We start from the raw sequence: 16,429 nt of genomic DNA, 5'->3' as shown, positions 1-16,429 counted from the left end.
ACCCTAAGACAACACGTCCAGTGCTAGCACTGGGTTCCTAGGCAGTTGATAGAACTATTAGCTAGATGACGTCTGCGTCTTGGATGTTTATAATAACATTTAAATATTTTACTGGTCTCTCCATCTTCTTGTTATGATGAGTTCTTCTCATTGACCTTTTCAAAACCAAAAGAGACCATTCAGTGTTTTTGTTGTAGAGAAAACAAAGTCAACATTATGTATCTATATTTTTGGCAGCCACATTTCTGTGGTCCCCAAAGATATTAGTTTGTATTTTCAAAGAAGCTATCCCAAAATATCAGACCGTTTACCAACACAGGGGTATTAAACTGTAAGTAGGGTGCCCCACTCCCCATCTTGCCTCTTCTTCACACAGTCCAAAAGAAGGTGATTAACATTATATTAGCTATGAAAATTTGCTTATCACAGCAGGATTTACAAAATGATTATGTAAGTGTTCTCATTTGAATAGCACAGTTTTAGTTCTTAAATCCCTTTCACATGTATCGTCTCATCAATTCTCTGAGCAGCCTTGTTAGGTTGGCAGAGTTCTCACATCTGTCTGATAGATGGGGAAAGCAAGGCTCAGAAAGGCTGTGGAACTTACCTGAAGTCACACAGTTGCTAGGAGATAGAGCTGATTCCGCAGCCAGATCATTTTCCACACCTCCCACTGCTCTCAATTGTGAACTAGGACCACTTTCCTTCCGCAGTCTACTCTAGCAGAGAGCATCAGTTACTGAGGGCTGCAAATGCGAGTTAGTTTGTCCCATTTCTAACTAATATTGTAGTGGTTATTTGTCTGAGTTGGATCCAGATTTCTTTAAATATTGTCCATACTTATTGATTGTAAATCAATGATCTACAAGTATATATTCAATTCAATCAATACACAGACTAAGTATCTACCATGTTTAAGACACTGCCGTAGGCCCTGGGATGTGTGGTAGTGTGGTGGGACCAGTAAAAATGGTTTCAGGGCCGACCTGGTGGTGTAGTGGTTAAGTTTTCATGCTCTGCTTTGGCGGCCTGGGGTTTGCAGGTTTGGATCCTGGGCATGGACCTAGCACTGCTTGTTAAGCCACGCTGTGGTGGCAGCCCACATAAAATAGAGGAAGATTGGCATGGATGTTAGCTCAGCAACAATCTTCCTCAAGCAAAAAGAGGAAGACTGGCAACAGATGTTAGCTCAGGGCCAGTCTTCCTCACAAAAAAGAAAAAGTTTCAGCTCAATCCCTGACATAAAGTCTGCTTACAATCTAGTGGCAGAAACTAACACACACACAGCCACATAGAACAATGTAGTAAGTGTGACAACAAGGATGAGCTCAGATGCTCTAGGAACACACATAAGGGAGCATTGAATTCTGACCCAGGGAAACTAGGAAGGCTTTCCAGTGCACGTTCCCATTTAGGGATATGCCTTGAAAGATGAGTAGGACTTTTAACCAGAAGTGGAGGGGTGTGTATATGTGTGTGTGTGTGTTTGCAAAGGGCTGTGGTGGGTGAGGGAGTAGGAAGTGCATCCCAGTGAGAAGGAATAACCTAAACAAGTGTGGTTCTGGGAAACAGTGTGCTCACTGGGGCAGAACCACAGGATGTGAAGAGCAAAGGGGTGCAGAGTGGAAGAATTGAGACTGCAAAGTTCGGTCGAGGCCACAGTGTGTAGGAAACATTGAACCACATTGTTGAGCAGGGGGATGATATGGCCAGGGATGTTTTAGAAAACCATTCTGACAGTGGTGAGGTGAGCGGAGCCGAGGAGGCAGACGCTCGAGGCTAAGGCCCGTTTGGAGGCTATTGCAGAAGTCTTGGCAGAGCGTGAACAAGTCATCCCAGGTTGGGGTGAGAAGGGTTATTGTCACCGCCCCTCCATTTAGAATGAAATGTCGAGAATGTCTGCATGTCCTCTGACCCTGAGTCCACCCTGGCTACAGAATGACCTTTCAGCACAGGACAATTTGAAATCCTCCCTGATTCAGTGAAAATGCCTTTATTTGTCTACTTCTGAGAGTGTGTTTCAGCTTTTTTTTTTGCCCTGCATCCCTGAAAAATACTGAAGTCCTTGAGGTTGTAGATATACCCTGTCTTCTGTGGGACTCAGAGGCAAGTATCTTTAGTAAAAGTACTAAGTGGTGCTCCTATGAAAGCTGAAATCAGAAACAGCATTTCACAAAGATTCCTGTTTCTGTCCGTCTTCACAAGGCCCTCCAAGTGGGGTCAAGCTCAAGTGGGCGATGTCTTGTCCACACTTTGTATTGCACAATTTCTGTTGGGATAGCCCATGTGGAATGCTGCTCCCTGTGCCCCCTCCACAAAGGCCCTTTGCTGCAGTGTTTCATCTCTCAGACTAGTGTTGCCCCCTGCCACCGCAAGTCCTGACCCCCCCTTCTTTTCCTTTTGGACTTTGTTTTTTCCACTTGCTAACTAGGGCCATTGGTCAGTTGAATTACGGGGACTAGCAGGAGGTGTTGTTGTTATTGATGGTCTCTGTTCTTGGGATAGGGACCAGGACAGGAAGACATTCATGCACTTAGCCAATGCTGCCGTCCTTCAGACACATCTGTTTCTTCAGCTTCAAAGTCCTCCAGCCTCCCCGTCCCCTTTCTATTTACACATTGAGTGGCAAGGACTATGAAAGAAGATGCAGCATTTCAGTGGAAGAAGATGTAACATTTCAATAACTTCTCATGATCCTATATTTGGAGCTTCAATGTGATAAGAGGCTGTATCATTAAAGGAAAATACTATTTGGAGAAAACCAGATAAGTGTTCTAGCGAAAATGGGATTAGTTTTTGAAGATTATGCATTGAGAACTCACATTGTGATCCCCTGAAAGAGTGTCCTGGCTGTTAAACCCTTTGGAAATGATTATAGGTCATTTCAGATTCCCTAGAGAGTAAGGACTTCAGGTATGGGTTGGAGATAATTTCAAGATTGGAACTTTCTAGAAGGGTGACATATTTTCAACTTCTGAATGACCTTGCCTCTTTACCCAAAGGAACTGCCATTAGAAATGTTTGGAGACTAGTATCTCCATTTAGAACCTCTACTTTGTTAAGTAAATGAAATTGCCCAGGCCAAGGGAAGTTGAGGATCTGGGGTATGGCCTATAAAATGAGGTTTCAGCCCCCCTGGTGTGAGCATGCCCTATTCAGCAGGGGCCACCATGGCTTAAGGAATTGTGTGGCATTTTTCTTTATGGTACCACTTGCATTCTACTGGCAGCAGCAGCAATGATTACTGACTTGGTGACTTTTGGCAGTCTCCCCATCAAAGTAGCCCAATTAGATGAGACCTTTTGGATGAAGCCTTCCCTGACCCTCCCAGCCAACATTATTCAGTTGGGTGTCCCTGCTCTGAGGCATGACTTCTTGTATGCTGATGCCCCCACTCAGCATTCAGAGAACAGTGAACGTTTGGAGCATCCAATGTGTGCCAGCTTCCCTGCTTTTATACTCCAGAAATTGGTATAAAGGTGGCTTTCCATCCCTGGACGGAAACTATGCCCTGTTCATCCATGGAGTCAAATTTGCAGTTCTATTTTAGCCATTATGTAGGACTCTGTGACCTGCATGAATGCGTTCTACCTCTGTCTCCTGGCTTGACCATCCCCTAGAATGTACACTTTCCCGGGTCCTGTTTTATTTTTGAAAGCCACCTCTAATACTTGGGGAATAAAGTAGGGGCATAAACAAACAAATGGACTCATATTTAGAAGCTGCTCACCTTTGAATCCTACTCCTCCAGTGCCCTAACATTGGCTAGTACTTTGTGGGAGTTGAACAAATGTTGATTGGATTGAGCTCGTTTGAAATAAAAGCCATCAGAGGACAAGTCGGTTGATCTGCAGAGAGTCCAGGGGACTGGGTGGGGGGCTGGGGGACGGGCAGGGGGCCTGGCGGGGGCAGAAGCAGGTGCAGCCCAGTGTGAGCAGAGCAGTGGTGTGAGCGCCATGTGCTTCTCCAGGAGTGCTTGCTTTGCCAGGCTTCAGTGTGCATATCAGAGGTCCCCAGAAGGCAGGAGCCACATCTTTTTTGTGTCTTTATCCATGATGGTAGCTAATATAGGGCCGGGCACAGGTGATGTGAGTTTGAATTGGCAGGCTCTCTGCAAGTGAAATTATTTTTTCTTGCTTTAGATTTCCATTTAAAAATATTCCACACTGAACATGAAGATGTTTTTGGAGTACTGGACACCTGGATTGAATATAAATGCAAAAGCTTTCTTTGAAGGACATTCTGTTTTCTAAAAGTCTTTAGGACTTTTTATTCCTGTTGTTCTAAATTACCAAAAAGGAAAAAGTAGAAGTCAAGAAGTGAGCCCGTTATGCCAGTGTGGTGAAGAGCAGAAGCAGGTGGAAGGCGCCACTCTCTCTTGTGTTCATGTGGAAAGCCTTGAACTTGGGCTGTCACAGAAACACTGTAAAAGGTAGTGTGGATTCAGCACAAAGTAGAAGATTGGCGATTACTCTGTGGCTTCAATCAAAGCAAATCAACAAATTTGTAATTTAGTGTAAAGATCCACTTTGGAGTCTATTAAAATTTTGGCGTTCACGAACTAGTCACCTGTCCACAGTGATAACTTTTATCGACTCCCAACTGGTCTCCACTGGCCTTCCCAACTTTAGGAAGCTAAGTTCCTTTCACTCCATCCAGGGCTGCCTGTAATGAAATTCCTGGCAAACAGGCGGTGAGTCAGCCTCGATTTGAACCATTCTGGGCAACCCGTTTTACCTTCAGAGACCTCTGTATAAGGAACGTGTTTCTTTGTAATGAAATGGCTAAACTGTGTCTTTATGTAATTCCACGCACTGGTCCTCGTCTCAGCTTTAGAGCAGGACAGATCAGGCCTTCTCCCATTTTCCAAAAGAGAGCTTCCTTTCAGGCTGGCAGTGAAGTTCTCTTCGAGTCTCCTTTTTGGGGGACTGAGCGCCCCTGTCTCCTTGAAGGGTCCCTCAGAAGGCCAATGGGGTTGCCTTGGCCCCAAGACGGTCAGACTTGTCACTGTCAATGTAAAATGGGTGTGCAGGCCTGGACATGGGTGTCCTGCCCAGATCACGTTGGTGCCCCTGCACACTGTGTGGGGGAGACGCTACACGGTGCCAGCAATTCCTCTACCAGCTGCTCAGCCAAAAATAAGTTCTCAGCTGCTGAGAGCTGATCTTTCCGCTCCCCTTCTCCTCGGAAGCTGAGAGTCCAGCGGTCTGCCAGCTGGAACTAGGAGATTGGAGATTTTTTCAACTCAGCTGAAAGGAAAAGCAGTACGAGGTTTTTCCTTTTTTTTTTTAACCTTATTATGTCAAAGGAGTTGTCTTGTTGTTAAAGGCAAAAAATATCACCGTTGCTTCTGAATTCACTTTTCAAATGGCATTAGAAATGGTGGGGCTGCATGGAGTCCAGCTGCCTGGCAGAAGCCCCTATCAAGAGAGTCAGATGTGGCTTCCGCTTGATGGAGGGATGGTTCTGGGCAAAAGCCTGAGGGCTGAGTTCGGCTCAGCAGATCTGCTGCCAACCTTTGGATTGATAAACTGCCTATTTGCACAGAGGACATGAGCAGCTGCCCAAACTGTGGAATTTTCCAAGGGCTGCAAAACTTTGAAGTAGGAGCTTGAAGTCATTCCTTTATTTAGCAAATACGTATTAGCACCTGCTGGGTGCCAGATACTGTGCCGGGGCTGCAAAGGTGGATAGAGGGCAGTCCCTGTCCTCAAACCTCTCCCTGTCTAGGGGGAGAAATGGACGAGAGAACAAGTGAGCGTGGTGTTCCTGTGATGGGTATTCTGCAAGTGTCCCCTTAGTGCTAGAACGTGAGAGGCCTGCAGTAAACGGTCGTGGAGATGGTGGTGGTGGTAGCATTACATATTACTGTTGTTGTGGTTACTACAAGGGATGTGCAACACATATAAAGGAGCAGCCACTTCTGCTTCAGATGGTCTTGAGGGATAATCCTGAACTTGTGACAAAGCAGGTGATATTTGAGCTGCTTTGGAGCAATAAGGTGGACAACAGGAGTAAGGACTTTCCCGAAAAGAGGAAAGTAATGTCCAAAGCGTGTGGATTAAAATGGATTATTTCGGGACCAGCAGCAGTTTCAGCATCTCTAAAGCACTGTGTGTTTTAGGATGTGTGGGGGGTGTGATAGACTGTTGTCCTAGAAATGGGGGACTTTGAGGAACTTTAAGCAGCAGAGACAAAGTCAGATGTGCATGTTACATGATCACTCTGAGGGACTGTGAGGCTGGGCTGAAACTGGGTGGGGCTAGGGGCAGCCAGAGGGGTTAAAGGTGAGAAATGATGAGAGAGAGAGCCTGGATTAAGGCAGCGGTGGAGAGGATGGAAGGGGGGAAATAGGTTTAAGAAAAACGTCAGAGATAAGATGAGGAGGACTTCATGACCTTTGACCTATTCAGTCTGTGTTTGGGAGGGTAGTGGTTACAAGTGATGAGTGAATGAGGCTGGAGCTAAGAATAACATTAAGGTTTCCCCTTGAGTGGCTGGTGTGGAACTGAGATAGGGAAAACAGGAGTGGGAACAGAGAGAGAGTTGTGTCGATCTGTGCTGATCTAGAATGGTGCCCCTGCTTTTGGGGGCTGCCCCCTGGAGGCAATAATGATATGATTGGAAGATGTAGGGAATGGCAGCTGTCAGGGTGGTCATATTGCTGAGGCGGTGGCAAAAAGAGAAGGGTAAGGGGCAGTATTGAAAAGGAAGTCTCATTTATTTGGCCAATTGGCTTTTGACAAGAGTGCCAAGACATTTGATGGGACAGTCTTTTCAACAAATGGTGCTGGGAAAATTGGATATCCAGTTTTGTGACTGACTGTAAGTGCAAAATGTGAAGTTTGACTCTTCCATTACACCATTTATAAAAATTAACTCAAAATGAATCAAATACCTAAACTTAAGAGCTAAAACTATAAAACTCTTAGAAGAAACAGTGGGAAATCTTCATTGGATTTGCAACGGATTAAACGTGAATTTGCATTGGATTTGGCAATGATTTCTTGGATGTTACTCCAAAAGCACAGGCAACAAAAGAAAAATAAATAAATTGGACTTCATCAAAGTTAAAAACTTTTGTGCATCAAAAGATACTATCAAGAGAGTGAAAAGACAACCCACAGAATGGGAGAGAATGTTCTCAAATTATGTATCTGATAAAGGATTAATATCCAGAATATATAAAGAACTTCTGCAACTCAACAACACAAAACAACCCAATGCAAAAGTGGGCAAAGTACTTGAAGAGACATTTCTCCAAGGAAGATGTACAAATGGGCAATAAGCACATGAAAAGGTGCTCAACGTCATTAGACATTGGGGAAATGCAAGTCGAAACCATAATGAGACACTGCTTCACACCCATTAGAATGGCTATTATAAAAAAAAGGAAAATAGTGGGTATTGGCAAGGATGTGGAGAAATTTGAACCCTCCTGCATTGGTGGAAGGAATGTAAAATGGTGTAACCAATGTGGAAAACAGTTTGGTGTTTCCTCAAAAAGTTAAATGTAGAATTACCATATGATCCAGCAATTCTGCTCCTAAGTATGTGCCCAAAGGAATTGAAAGCAGGGACTCAGATTTTGTACACTCATGTTCGTAGCGGCACACAATAACCAAAAGATGGAAACAATCCAAGTGACCATCAACAGATGAACGGGTTAAACACAATCTGGCGTATACGTACAATGGAATATTTTTCGGCCTTAAAAAAGAAATGAAATTCTAATACCTGCTACAACATGGATGAACCTTGAAAACATTTTCCTGAGTGAAATAAACCAGATATAAAAGGACAATTTTGTATGATTCCACTTCTATGAGGTGGCCAGAATAGGCAAATTCATGGAGACAGAAAATGGAATAGAGGTTACCAGGGATTGTGGAAAGGGGGAAATGGAGAATTATTGTTCAAAGGGTATGGAATCCTGTTTGGAATGGTGAACAGGTTCTGGCAATGGATAGTGGTGATGTTTGTACAACAACGTGAATGTACTTAGTGCATTGAATTGTACACTTAAAAATGCTTAAAATGGTAAATATTATGTATGTTTTACCATAACAAAAAAGAAGGAAGGCAGGGCAGGCCCTGAACTGGGGAGGCTCTTTGCTCAGGTTCCCATTGTTCTCCCATCTGAGTGCATTGTGAGCTTTGACGTGGCTGAGGGCTGCTGTCTACTCCTCGTGCGATTCCCCTCACCCAGGGCTGGGCTGTGGGTTCATGCCCTGCCATCGCTGGGCATTTGGCTGAGTAGTGGCCCGCAAAGCAGGGGAAGCTCTAGTGGGCTGAACCTATGCTGAAGGGTCCTGACCTCCCGTTCCAGCTCCTGCCTGGACAGGGGAGAGAGCCCAGACAGGCCTCTCATGCTGAGGGCAACACCAACTGGGGTTCATCCTCTACAGCCACCAGCTGCTTGCTGGGCCTGAAGTCTTTCCTCCATTTACAGCTTCCTCTCGCCTGCCTGCCCAGTTTTCCCCAGGGAGGAGAGCCCTGAGGCTGCATTTTGTGAGTCTACACTCCAAAGGAGCAAGCATTCAGAACCCGCCACCTATCCACCACCCCCCCAACCCCTCATAGCCCATGATGCTCCCTGGAGGCACCTGGAAGCGAGGCACCGATATCATATGTTCCAAAGAGGCTCCCAGCTTGTGGGGAGGAGTGGGAGAGGGACAGAGAGGCAGGAAGGAGCAGCGGCGATAGAAACACTGTCCCCAAGGAGGCAGGGTCACATTTGTGTAGGAAATGCCCCTTTTGCAAAAGATTTAGGTCTGGGCAACCAACCTATTTTAAAAAGGATAATAGAGCGATACTTTTGGGTGGCATTTGTAGTTACCTCATTTTGCAATATGGAAGCAGTAGGGAATTTTCTAGACTTGAGTTGTAAACAGAGAATTGTATTTTCCCTGCACTGAATGGCCTGACACTGGTCCTGAGCCTGGTTTCTCCTGCTATTTGGAGGAGTTTATTTCTGAGAAACAGAGGGAACACCACGTCTGCCGTATCCTTGGACCCTGAATCCACGGCCAAATTACGTACCTCCTAGGTAACAGAGTGGTTTCAAGTTTCTGAAAACCAGAAGAGGAAACAGCTTCCGAGCAACTGGAAGGTCAGTCCCCACATCCCTGCACTAAAGCCAGGACACGCCACCCTCAGACGGCTCCGGTTTTAGGCATATGTACATGTGAAGCTTGAGGTTCTTGTTTACCAGCCGCTACAAATTAGAAACCACGGATTAAAATGTCTTGGGACTGGTTCAAGGAAGGCCCTCTGAAGGCACCAGTGAAGCTTCTAGAAGCTTGGCAGCCTGAGAGGAAAGAAACACCACTCAGATGACAGGCAGAAGTAGCTGTGAAGATTCCAGAAGCAAGGTGCCTCAGTGGGTGACATCCAGGAGAAAAATGACATCGACCCATCCCCCAAGAAAAAGTCCCGCTGTGCTGTGTGAGAGGGTAGAAGTGACACCTGATGCAAAGCAGTGAGCTTGTGGTGCACCTGCTGGAAGTTGCGACGGTGTGGTCCCTGCCCCACAGAGCTCCCAGGCCAGGGGAAAGACCCCACGGGTACTGGGGAGGCCCACCGAGGAAGGGCTGGGCTGAGGGAGCCTGCAGAGGAGTCTGTGAGCCTGGACAAGGAGGACTTCTGACTGGGGTTCCGGAAGTGCTCGCTGGGGAACGGGGCCTTCGAGCTGGCTTTGACTTGTGCTCTGTGAAGAAAAGCTTTCCAGAAGAGCCCAGAGCATAGGCTCCATGTGTGTTTGTGGCCCACAGAGGCTCAGCTTGTGTATGCCTCGCACAGTCAGGGTGCTCACTGAGGCCTCACGAAGTTGAAACTGCTTGGGGGACCCACGTGGGAGGAAGTAGCAGCTGGAAGGGTCCAGCTGGTTCCAAGCTCGGGGGCTGGAGGCACACGGGCTGGACCCGAGCCCCAGCTTTGCACGCGCCGGCTGCATGTCCCTAGTGAGTAGCATCACCTCTGTAAACCTCCATCCTCCGGTGACTGGGATAAAACCTGTCCCCAGCACGTAGGCTTGTTGTGAGGGTTAAAGAAAATATAGCAGTGAGCAAGCTGCAACTAGCGAGCATTTAAAACACGACAAATACTTAAAACGCGGTGGGCGTGGGGGGTACACAACTCACTTTAGAAAGCTTTTTCATCACGAGTTGCTATAGTATTAACGGTTTTTATTTTATCTTTATGAAGCACACTTTGTTTACCTGAAAGAAAATGCTTCAGAGCACCCAGCCCCGAGCCTTGTCGTCCTCTGATGCGCGTTCCAAGCTGTCACCTCAGCCCCAGCTGGCACAGATGGGACAGCTCATCCCCAAGAGGGACAGGAGAATGAGTGTTTACTGTGCGTCCTCCATGGCCAGGGAGGCAGGCATTTCACCAGGAGGTCTCTGGGCTCCTACCTCCAGAGAACAGATGCCCTGGAACTTTTCTTCTCCCAACAGAAAATCCTGAATGCGTTTCTCCCCAGCCCCTGTGATAAGTGACTGCCATCCTTGGTACGGCGAGGTGAGGACGGTGGCGTTCCTCCCACCTTTCCCGTGAAGAAGTAGATGAGCAGCGTGGGGTTTCATCATGCCCCCTCCTAATCGGGACGGGCTGCAAAGCGAACAGTTGGCATTCCTGTGGGGACAGGCCGCGCTCCCTGCAATAGGCCATCCCGGGTGGGGCTGCCTTCCTCCCTCACCTCCGATCTGCCTTCAGCAGCTGTTTCCGACAGGTGCTCGGGCTCTCCACGGCAGATGGTGACCAAAATGGGCTTGTTGGCAGGTTTTACCACATGCCGCCCTCCCATCACACACGCTGATGTGTGTACAAACTCATGTCTCAGTGCTCCGCTTTGTCCTAAAGGCACCTGCCTTGGGTTTCAGGTGACACCAGAGGGCTCATTCCAGAGGACAACCTTGGTCCCCGGGGCCATCCCCTTCAATCTGAGACCCTTCAGAATTTGGCCACCAGACTGTGAAGGTGGCATGTACCTGCTCCCAGGCACAGCTTTCTCCCTCCTCCATTCTGCAGCCATGTGTCTCCTCGCTGGTGTGTTTGCCCAGGAGTGTGGCTTTTTCCCCAGGGAGCCCCACGACTTTAGCTCGGCCTGGACGAAGCCCACGAAGGCCAAGCTGGAGCAGGCCATGGTGGCAGGACTCCAGATGCAGAGGCTGCGCTGCACTTTGCTCCCACCATCTGTTTCCTGGAGTGTGGTCTTGCGTATCGGGGATGAAGAGACCCATAGGGAGCAGGAGCTGTGTCACTGTTGACTGGATCCCCAATGCACTTGGGGCCTCGTCTTCGTAAAATAGCAAGATATGTATGTCCCCTGGTGCCAGGGGACTGGGATCACACAGCTCACCCTTGGGAGAGCCAGGAGAGAATCAGCAGGTGGGCCCTTCCCAAGAGCCCTTTGCCTCCTGCCCACCCTGCTTCTGAGCAGGGAGCTGCTCCTTAACTGCGCTGTCCCCACCCCGGGAGGCTCAGAGCATTGCCGGGGCCGTTGCCTGGCTTTGCCGCCCACAGCTTCGCGGGAGCCCCGCCTGCACCGTGTTTGGGCTGCTCATTCCAAACAACTCACCAGCCAAGGCAACCAGATGAGGGTGACATCTGGCTTGAGACTGTTGCCAAGTCACTACTGTTCCATCCCTGGCAGGAAGGAGGTGAGCTTTTTGTGCCAGATTCTTAAAGAGAGAGAGAATAAAAATGTGTGTTCCACGCCCCACATTTTTTCTTCTTTTCATCCTGACGCCTCAGCTGTCACTTTTCTTTCTCTGGAACGTGAGCACCTAAGGACCCAATATCCAGGACCGTTTTAGAGCAGACTTTTACCAGCTGATGGTGATCAAAGTGTTGGAGTAAATGATGTGAATGGGGCGGAGTGGCGAGGTTTAGAGGAGCTTGAGGGAAAATGCACACAGGCACGCGCACGCACACACACACACACGCGCACACTTGTACGCACGATGGATCACAAGGGACAGAGGGGCGACAGAGATGGCCTATTCGCTCAGCATTTTCCATCGGTGAGGCTGTCTGCAGTGCGTGCACTTCTAGTGAACTGAACAGGATCAAAATAAGGCACTGGGAGCTAAGTGCCATGTGTCCTGCTCTTTCCTAGTATGGAGGAGAAATGCTAATGATTTTCACTGTGTTTGATTCCTTGTGGAGTGACAGGCACAGCCTGGTGCCTATGGGCCAAGCTGGAACTAGAAACAAGACTCATGCACTTGTGTTGGGCGGGGACAGGGGAGAGGGAGTGTACGTGCTCAGTCAGAGGAGCGGCGAGAGACTCGAGCTGGCGGACGAGTGTGACATCCAGCAGTCACAGCAACTCATTACCTGTGTGAACTTGGGCAAGGTACTTAACGTTTCTGAGCCCGTTACTCATCTGGAAAATGAGAACAATACCCTCTTAAAGAGCATTTCGTGAACTTCCAACAAACACTTCTACAAGGTAGTCATTTTTATTTTTGAGACGAGGAAATTGAAGTACGGAAAGGATAAGTGGCTTGGCCAAGGTCATGTGGGTGAGTAGGGTATCCTAATAGGTAGTCGAGGCACAGAAAGGGGAGGGGAGAGGAGGTACGGGCGATGCCCCAGAGTAGGCAGGCCAGCACGTATTTCAGGAACGTCAGGCAGCAGACAGGGTGCAGCACAGCCAGGGTGCGTTGGCGTTGTCTCCTCCGCGTTGGCCACTGTACAGTGCTTACTTATCTTCAAGGCATCCAGTTTTCCCTCTTGGCATAAATTAAGCTGACAGCCTACACCCAAACACAAACGTGTTATTTTTCACACGTGAGCTGTGTCTCCCCTGCACAGTGCTTGTTCCCTTGATCTCTTTGAAGCGTGCAGAGATTTTCTTTATCTCTTTGAAACATCTTATTGTTTGGATCTGCTTTTATGGCCAGCTGAGAACCCCTTGAAATATATCCAGCTTGAGGAACCAAGGCAAGACTCATGCTGAGGATGGCCTTGAGTCTTGCTCTGTCAGGTGTGACATTTTCTTTGTGTCATTTGTGAATGGGATAAACAAGAGTTATGTATCTCACAGTGCACAGGCTGATGTAACACACCCATGTTCTCACAGTCAGCCATTTATCAGCTCCCTGCGGTCCATGGTCAGAATGAGGGATAGATTTTAGGGTCATGACGTGAGTCAGCAGGACCAGATGGGGGTTCTGGCAGCAGTCCAGGCGAAGGTTGGTGATGGCTGCGCGTGGGAAGTGTCGATGAGGACGGGGGTGATTTGTGCACCATTTAGGATGAAGTGTCAAGATTCGCTTGATAAACATGTTTTGCTGTGAGACGTCGGACAGGGGAGGGTTGACAATAGCAATGAGATGTATAGCTTGAGGGATAGGTGGCTCGTGGTGTCGCGTACGAACAGAGGGAACAGGAGGGGAGGAACAGCTTTGGGAGAGGAGAATAATGGCTCCAGTTTGGGCTGTGCTGTGTCTAAAGCTCTGGGGTTTGGGGGTTGAGTGGCAAGATTTAGTAAGAAGTGAAGAGAAGGGTCTGGATCCCAGGAAGTGATGGGGGGTAGAAATATGGAGTGTAAGTCATCATTGGTCTAAACAACATGGTACCTGGCATATAGGATGGTTTGTATTTTTATTGTAATTCTTACTTGCTCATTATATTTGTATGTCAATGCCCATTCTGCCTCCTGTGAGGATTGCATCTTGAGTCCTGACCAGAGACCAATCCTGGGAGTTCTGTCTGGGAGCACTTTAATCTTTGATCTACTCTCACAATGCAAAGATTCTTTGAGTGGATTAATAGGATTGCAAAGAAGAACCAAGAGATATAAACTCCTTAGGCCTTCAGTAAAAAGCAATGGACATGCTGACAAGCTTCTGCATCAAATTCTAATTTTGTTTCAAGGGTAACCATGAGATCAGGAGCACAGCAGAAAAACTGTGTCGTCACAAACAGGGAGCCAGCTTACTGACAGGAAACGCAAGCCAGAGATAAATGGCCACATCTCTGGGAGGAGAAGCATAAAAATCAGGGTTCTCAGGATCATCAACTTGGACCAGCCTTATTTTACATCTTATAGTGATAGTCAAAGGAGAATATGTAATAAAAACATCCCAATTTTTAGATGAAGTTAATCTCTTCCATCATCTTGGAAACAGAAAATGTGAGGGAACATACTGCCGTGGGCCAGGTACATTGCCACACGGTGGACAGGGAGCAGTTTGTAGTTAAGAAAGCAGCTGTAGTGTGAGAGGTTAAGACTGTGGGCGCGGGAGTCGGACTGCTTGGGTTCAAACGCTGACTCCCGCCTTCTCTGTGCTGAGTGTCCTCCTTACAGAAGTTGGGTTAATAATATTACTTTCATCAGAGGGGCTGTTAGGAGGATCACACAAGTAACACACACAGGGCACTGCCTGGCACAGAGTAAGAGCTCGGAATGTCAGATCTTAACTCCTCTCCATCTCTACCACTCCTCCCAACATGCACATTCTATGCCTTGTCTTCCAGAAACACCAGATTTTCACTGGGGTCTTAACAGATATCCATCGAAGTATTTCCTCATAGAGAAAATTAAAGGATAACAGATTATCCTCTGAGGCCTGTGTCTAGGTTCTCCCCAATGGCACGTCCAGTCCCATCCACTGCTGTGCAACTTGTGACGTTTGGTACATGCGCACACTGAGCACTTGGCCAAGGGCCACCAGTGCCGTGGGAAGTCTGGTCCACAGGCTCTGTCTTCATCGTACCAAAAATCTACATGACATGTGAAAAATTAAGTCACTCATTTGCTTGTGCCCGGGAGAAACAGGAAGGCTGGAATGAGGCTTCAGTTCCCCAGACTCTGGTTTTCCCACCCTCTCCAGGCATAATCCCTGCCACCGCAAGTTCTCCCACTGTGACATCCCAAGGGCCCAAAAAGATCATAACATCCTCAACAACGACTAACACAGCAGCAAGTGCTACTGAAATGGAATATATTATTTCAAATACATAATCTAATCTAGTCCTCAGAGCAGCACTGAGAGGTAGGCATCTTATCCCCATTTTGCAGAAGGGAAGGCCAAGCCTCAAGTTCTCCTGGTTTGTTAGAGCCGAGAATAGAACTCAGACCCCTCTTGTCGCTAATGTCCACACGAACAGGACCTACTTGAGGAGCTCTGGAGATATTCCAAGGAAGTTTTGATACTTAGAGATACAAAGTGCTCGTTTAAATATATAGCACCATTGTCCTAACTCCAGTTAACATGGGTTTCTATTGCCCTAACCAGAAAGCATGCCAATTATAGTGTATTACCAAATTTAAATTGTATAATTAGCTTATGTTCCTGCCATCTTCTCTTGAGGGCGTTCCAGTTCTTCCACTGGTTCTGAGCCTTGAAGAAAATGAAAATTATGCTTTGGCAAAGAACACCCATAGCCTATCTTCGATTCATCTTTTTTATTTTCTCATTTCTTTCCTCTCTCCCTCCCTCCTTCCCACCCTTCCTTTTTTCTCTTGAAAAAATCCTGACTGTACTTCCTTGCTAAGAAGCTTAAACAGCCTGAATAGAGAGTCTTCATTAATCCAGACCCCTCCGTCTTATCTCTGCTCGGGTTTTAGTTCGTCCTTTATTACTGTATTAGCAATTAGAAGAACTGAGGAGGCCAGAGCCCTCCAGTGATGCCTGCTTAGACGTTGAGATGATGTTGCCTGAAACTAGAAAGCAGTGCATGCTCATCACCTGCGGCTCCTAGACCACACACTGACAGTATCTCGGGGAAACAGCCCTCGGCAGGCTGTCCTCCACTTACTCACACTGTGTCGTCTTTAAGCTTTAGAGGAAACTAACAAAAGCTGCTTTTCTTTCTTTATTTAACATCATCATATATTCTCTACCACGTGAGGCTGGAAGCTAAAGCATTAACGCAAAATGTATCTTAAATGCATTTTCTCTTATAGCTTTTATTTTATTCTGCAGTCCTAGTTTTAGTTTCCTTTGATAATAAAAAAAAAATTCCATCATTTAATTCTTCGCCCTAGACAATCCAGTATGGGGTTATACAGATTGCAGCCCGGGGGAGAATTTCTGCTTGCAAGCTGGCCAGCCTGTTTGCAGTTGACAGATGTAACCTACTCCAGGGCAGGGAAAGTCTCAAGGGAGGTTTTAATTTCTTAATATTGAAATGAGCACAACTTTTATTGTCTTAATCAGTGAATAAAAAAACAATAAAGTTGCTAAGTCTCATTTTTTAAACTCCGTGTAAGAGGATTTTAAGAAATTGCAATTGCTTTTTAAGTAACTATGGAAAGTTAATTTTCTCTGTGTTTGGGAAGATTCTTCCAGCAGTTCTGCAGATAGATAGTCGTACTGCAGTTAAGCAAACATTTTTCTACTCTGTTCTGTAGACACCAGCCCTTGGCAGGGAGAGGGCGTGTGGTGAGATGTGCACAGAGTGGTCCTACTTA

The 16,429-nt window shown here is 47.0% G+C and overlaps 1 protein-coding gene across 9 annotated transcripts in view; it reads left to right on the top strand.

The window, feature by feature from the left end:
• Window positions 1-16,429, top strand: part of MSRA (methionine sulfoxide reductase A) — a 384,728-nt gene that overhangs the window by 352,489 nt on the left and 15,810 nt on the right. Inside the window, exon 6 of one of the 9 annotated variants that reach the window (XM_070505108.1) lies at window positions 4,143-4,562. The exons of the other annotated variants lie outside the window; for them this stretch is intronic. Within the exon in view, the coding sequence (XP_070361209.1) occupies window positions 4,143-4,154 (12 nt within the window). The 3' untranslated portion in view covers window positions 4,155-4,562. Of the gene's footprint in view, window positions 1-4,142; window positions 4,563-16,429 lie in introns of those variants that run through there. 9 annotated transcript variants of the gene reach the window in all.

Source organism: Equus asinus, chromosome 3, assembly GCF_041296235.1.
Source record: "Equus asinus isolate D_3611 breed Donkey chromosome 3, EquAss-T2T_v2, whole genome shotgun sequence".
In the NCBI taxonomy this organism is placed as follows: domain Eukaryota; kingdom Metazoa; phylum Chordata; class Mammalia; order Perissodactyla; family Equidae; genus Equus; species Equus asinus.
Note: the sequence above shows the minus strand (reverse complement) of the source record. Positions and strands in the feature narration are given on the sequence as shown.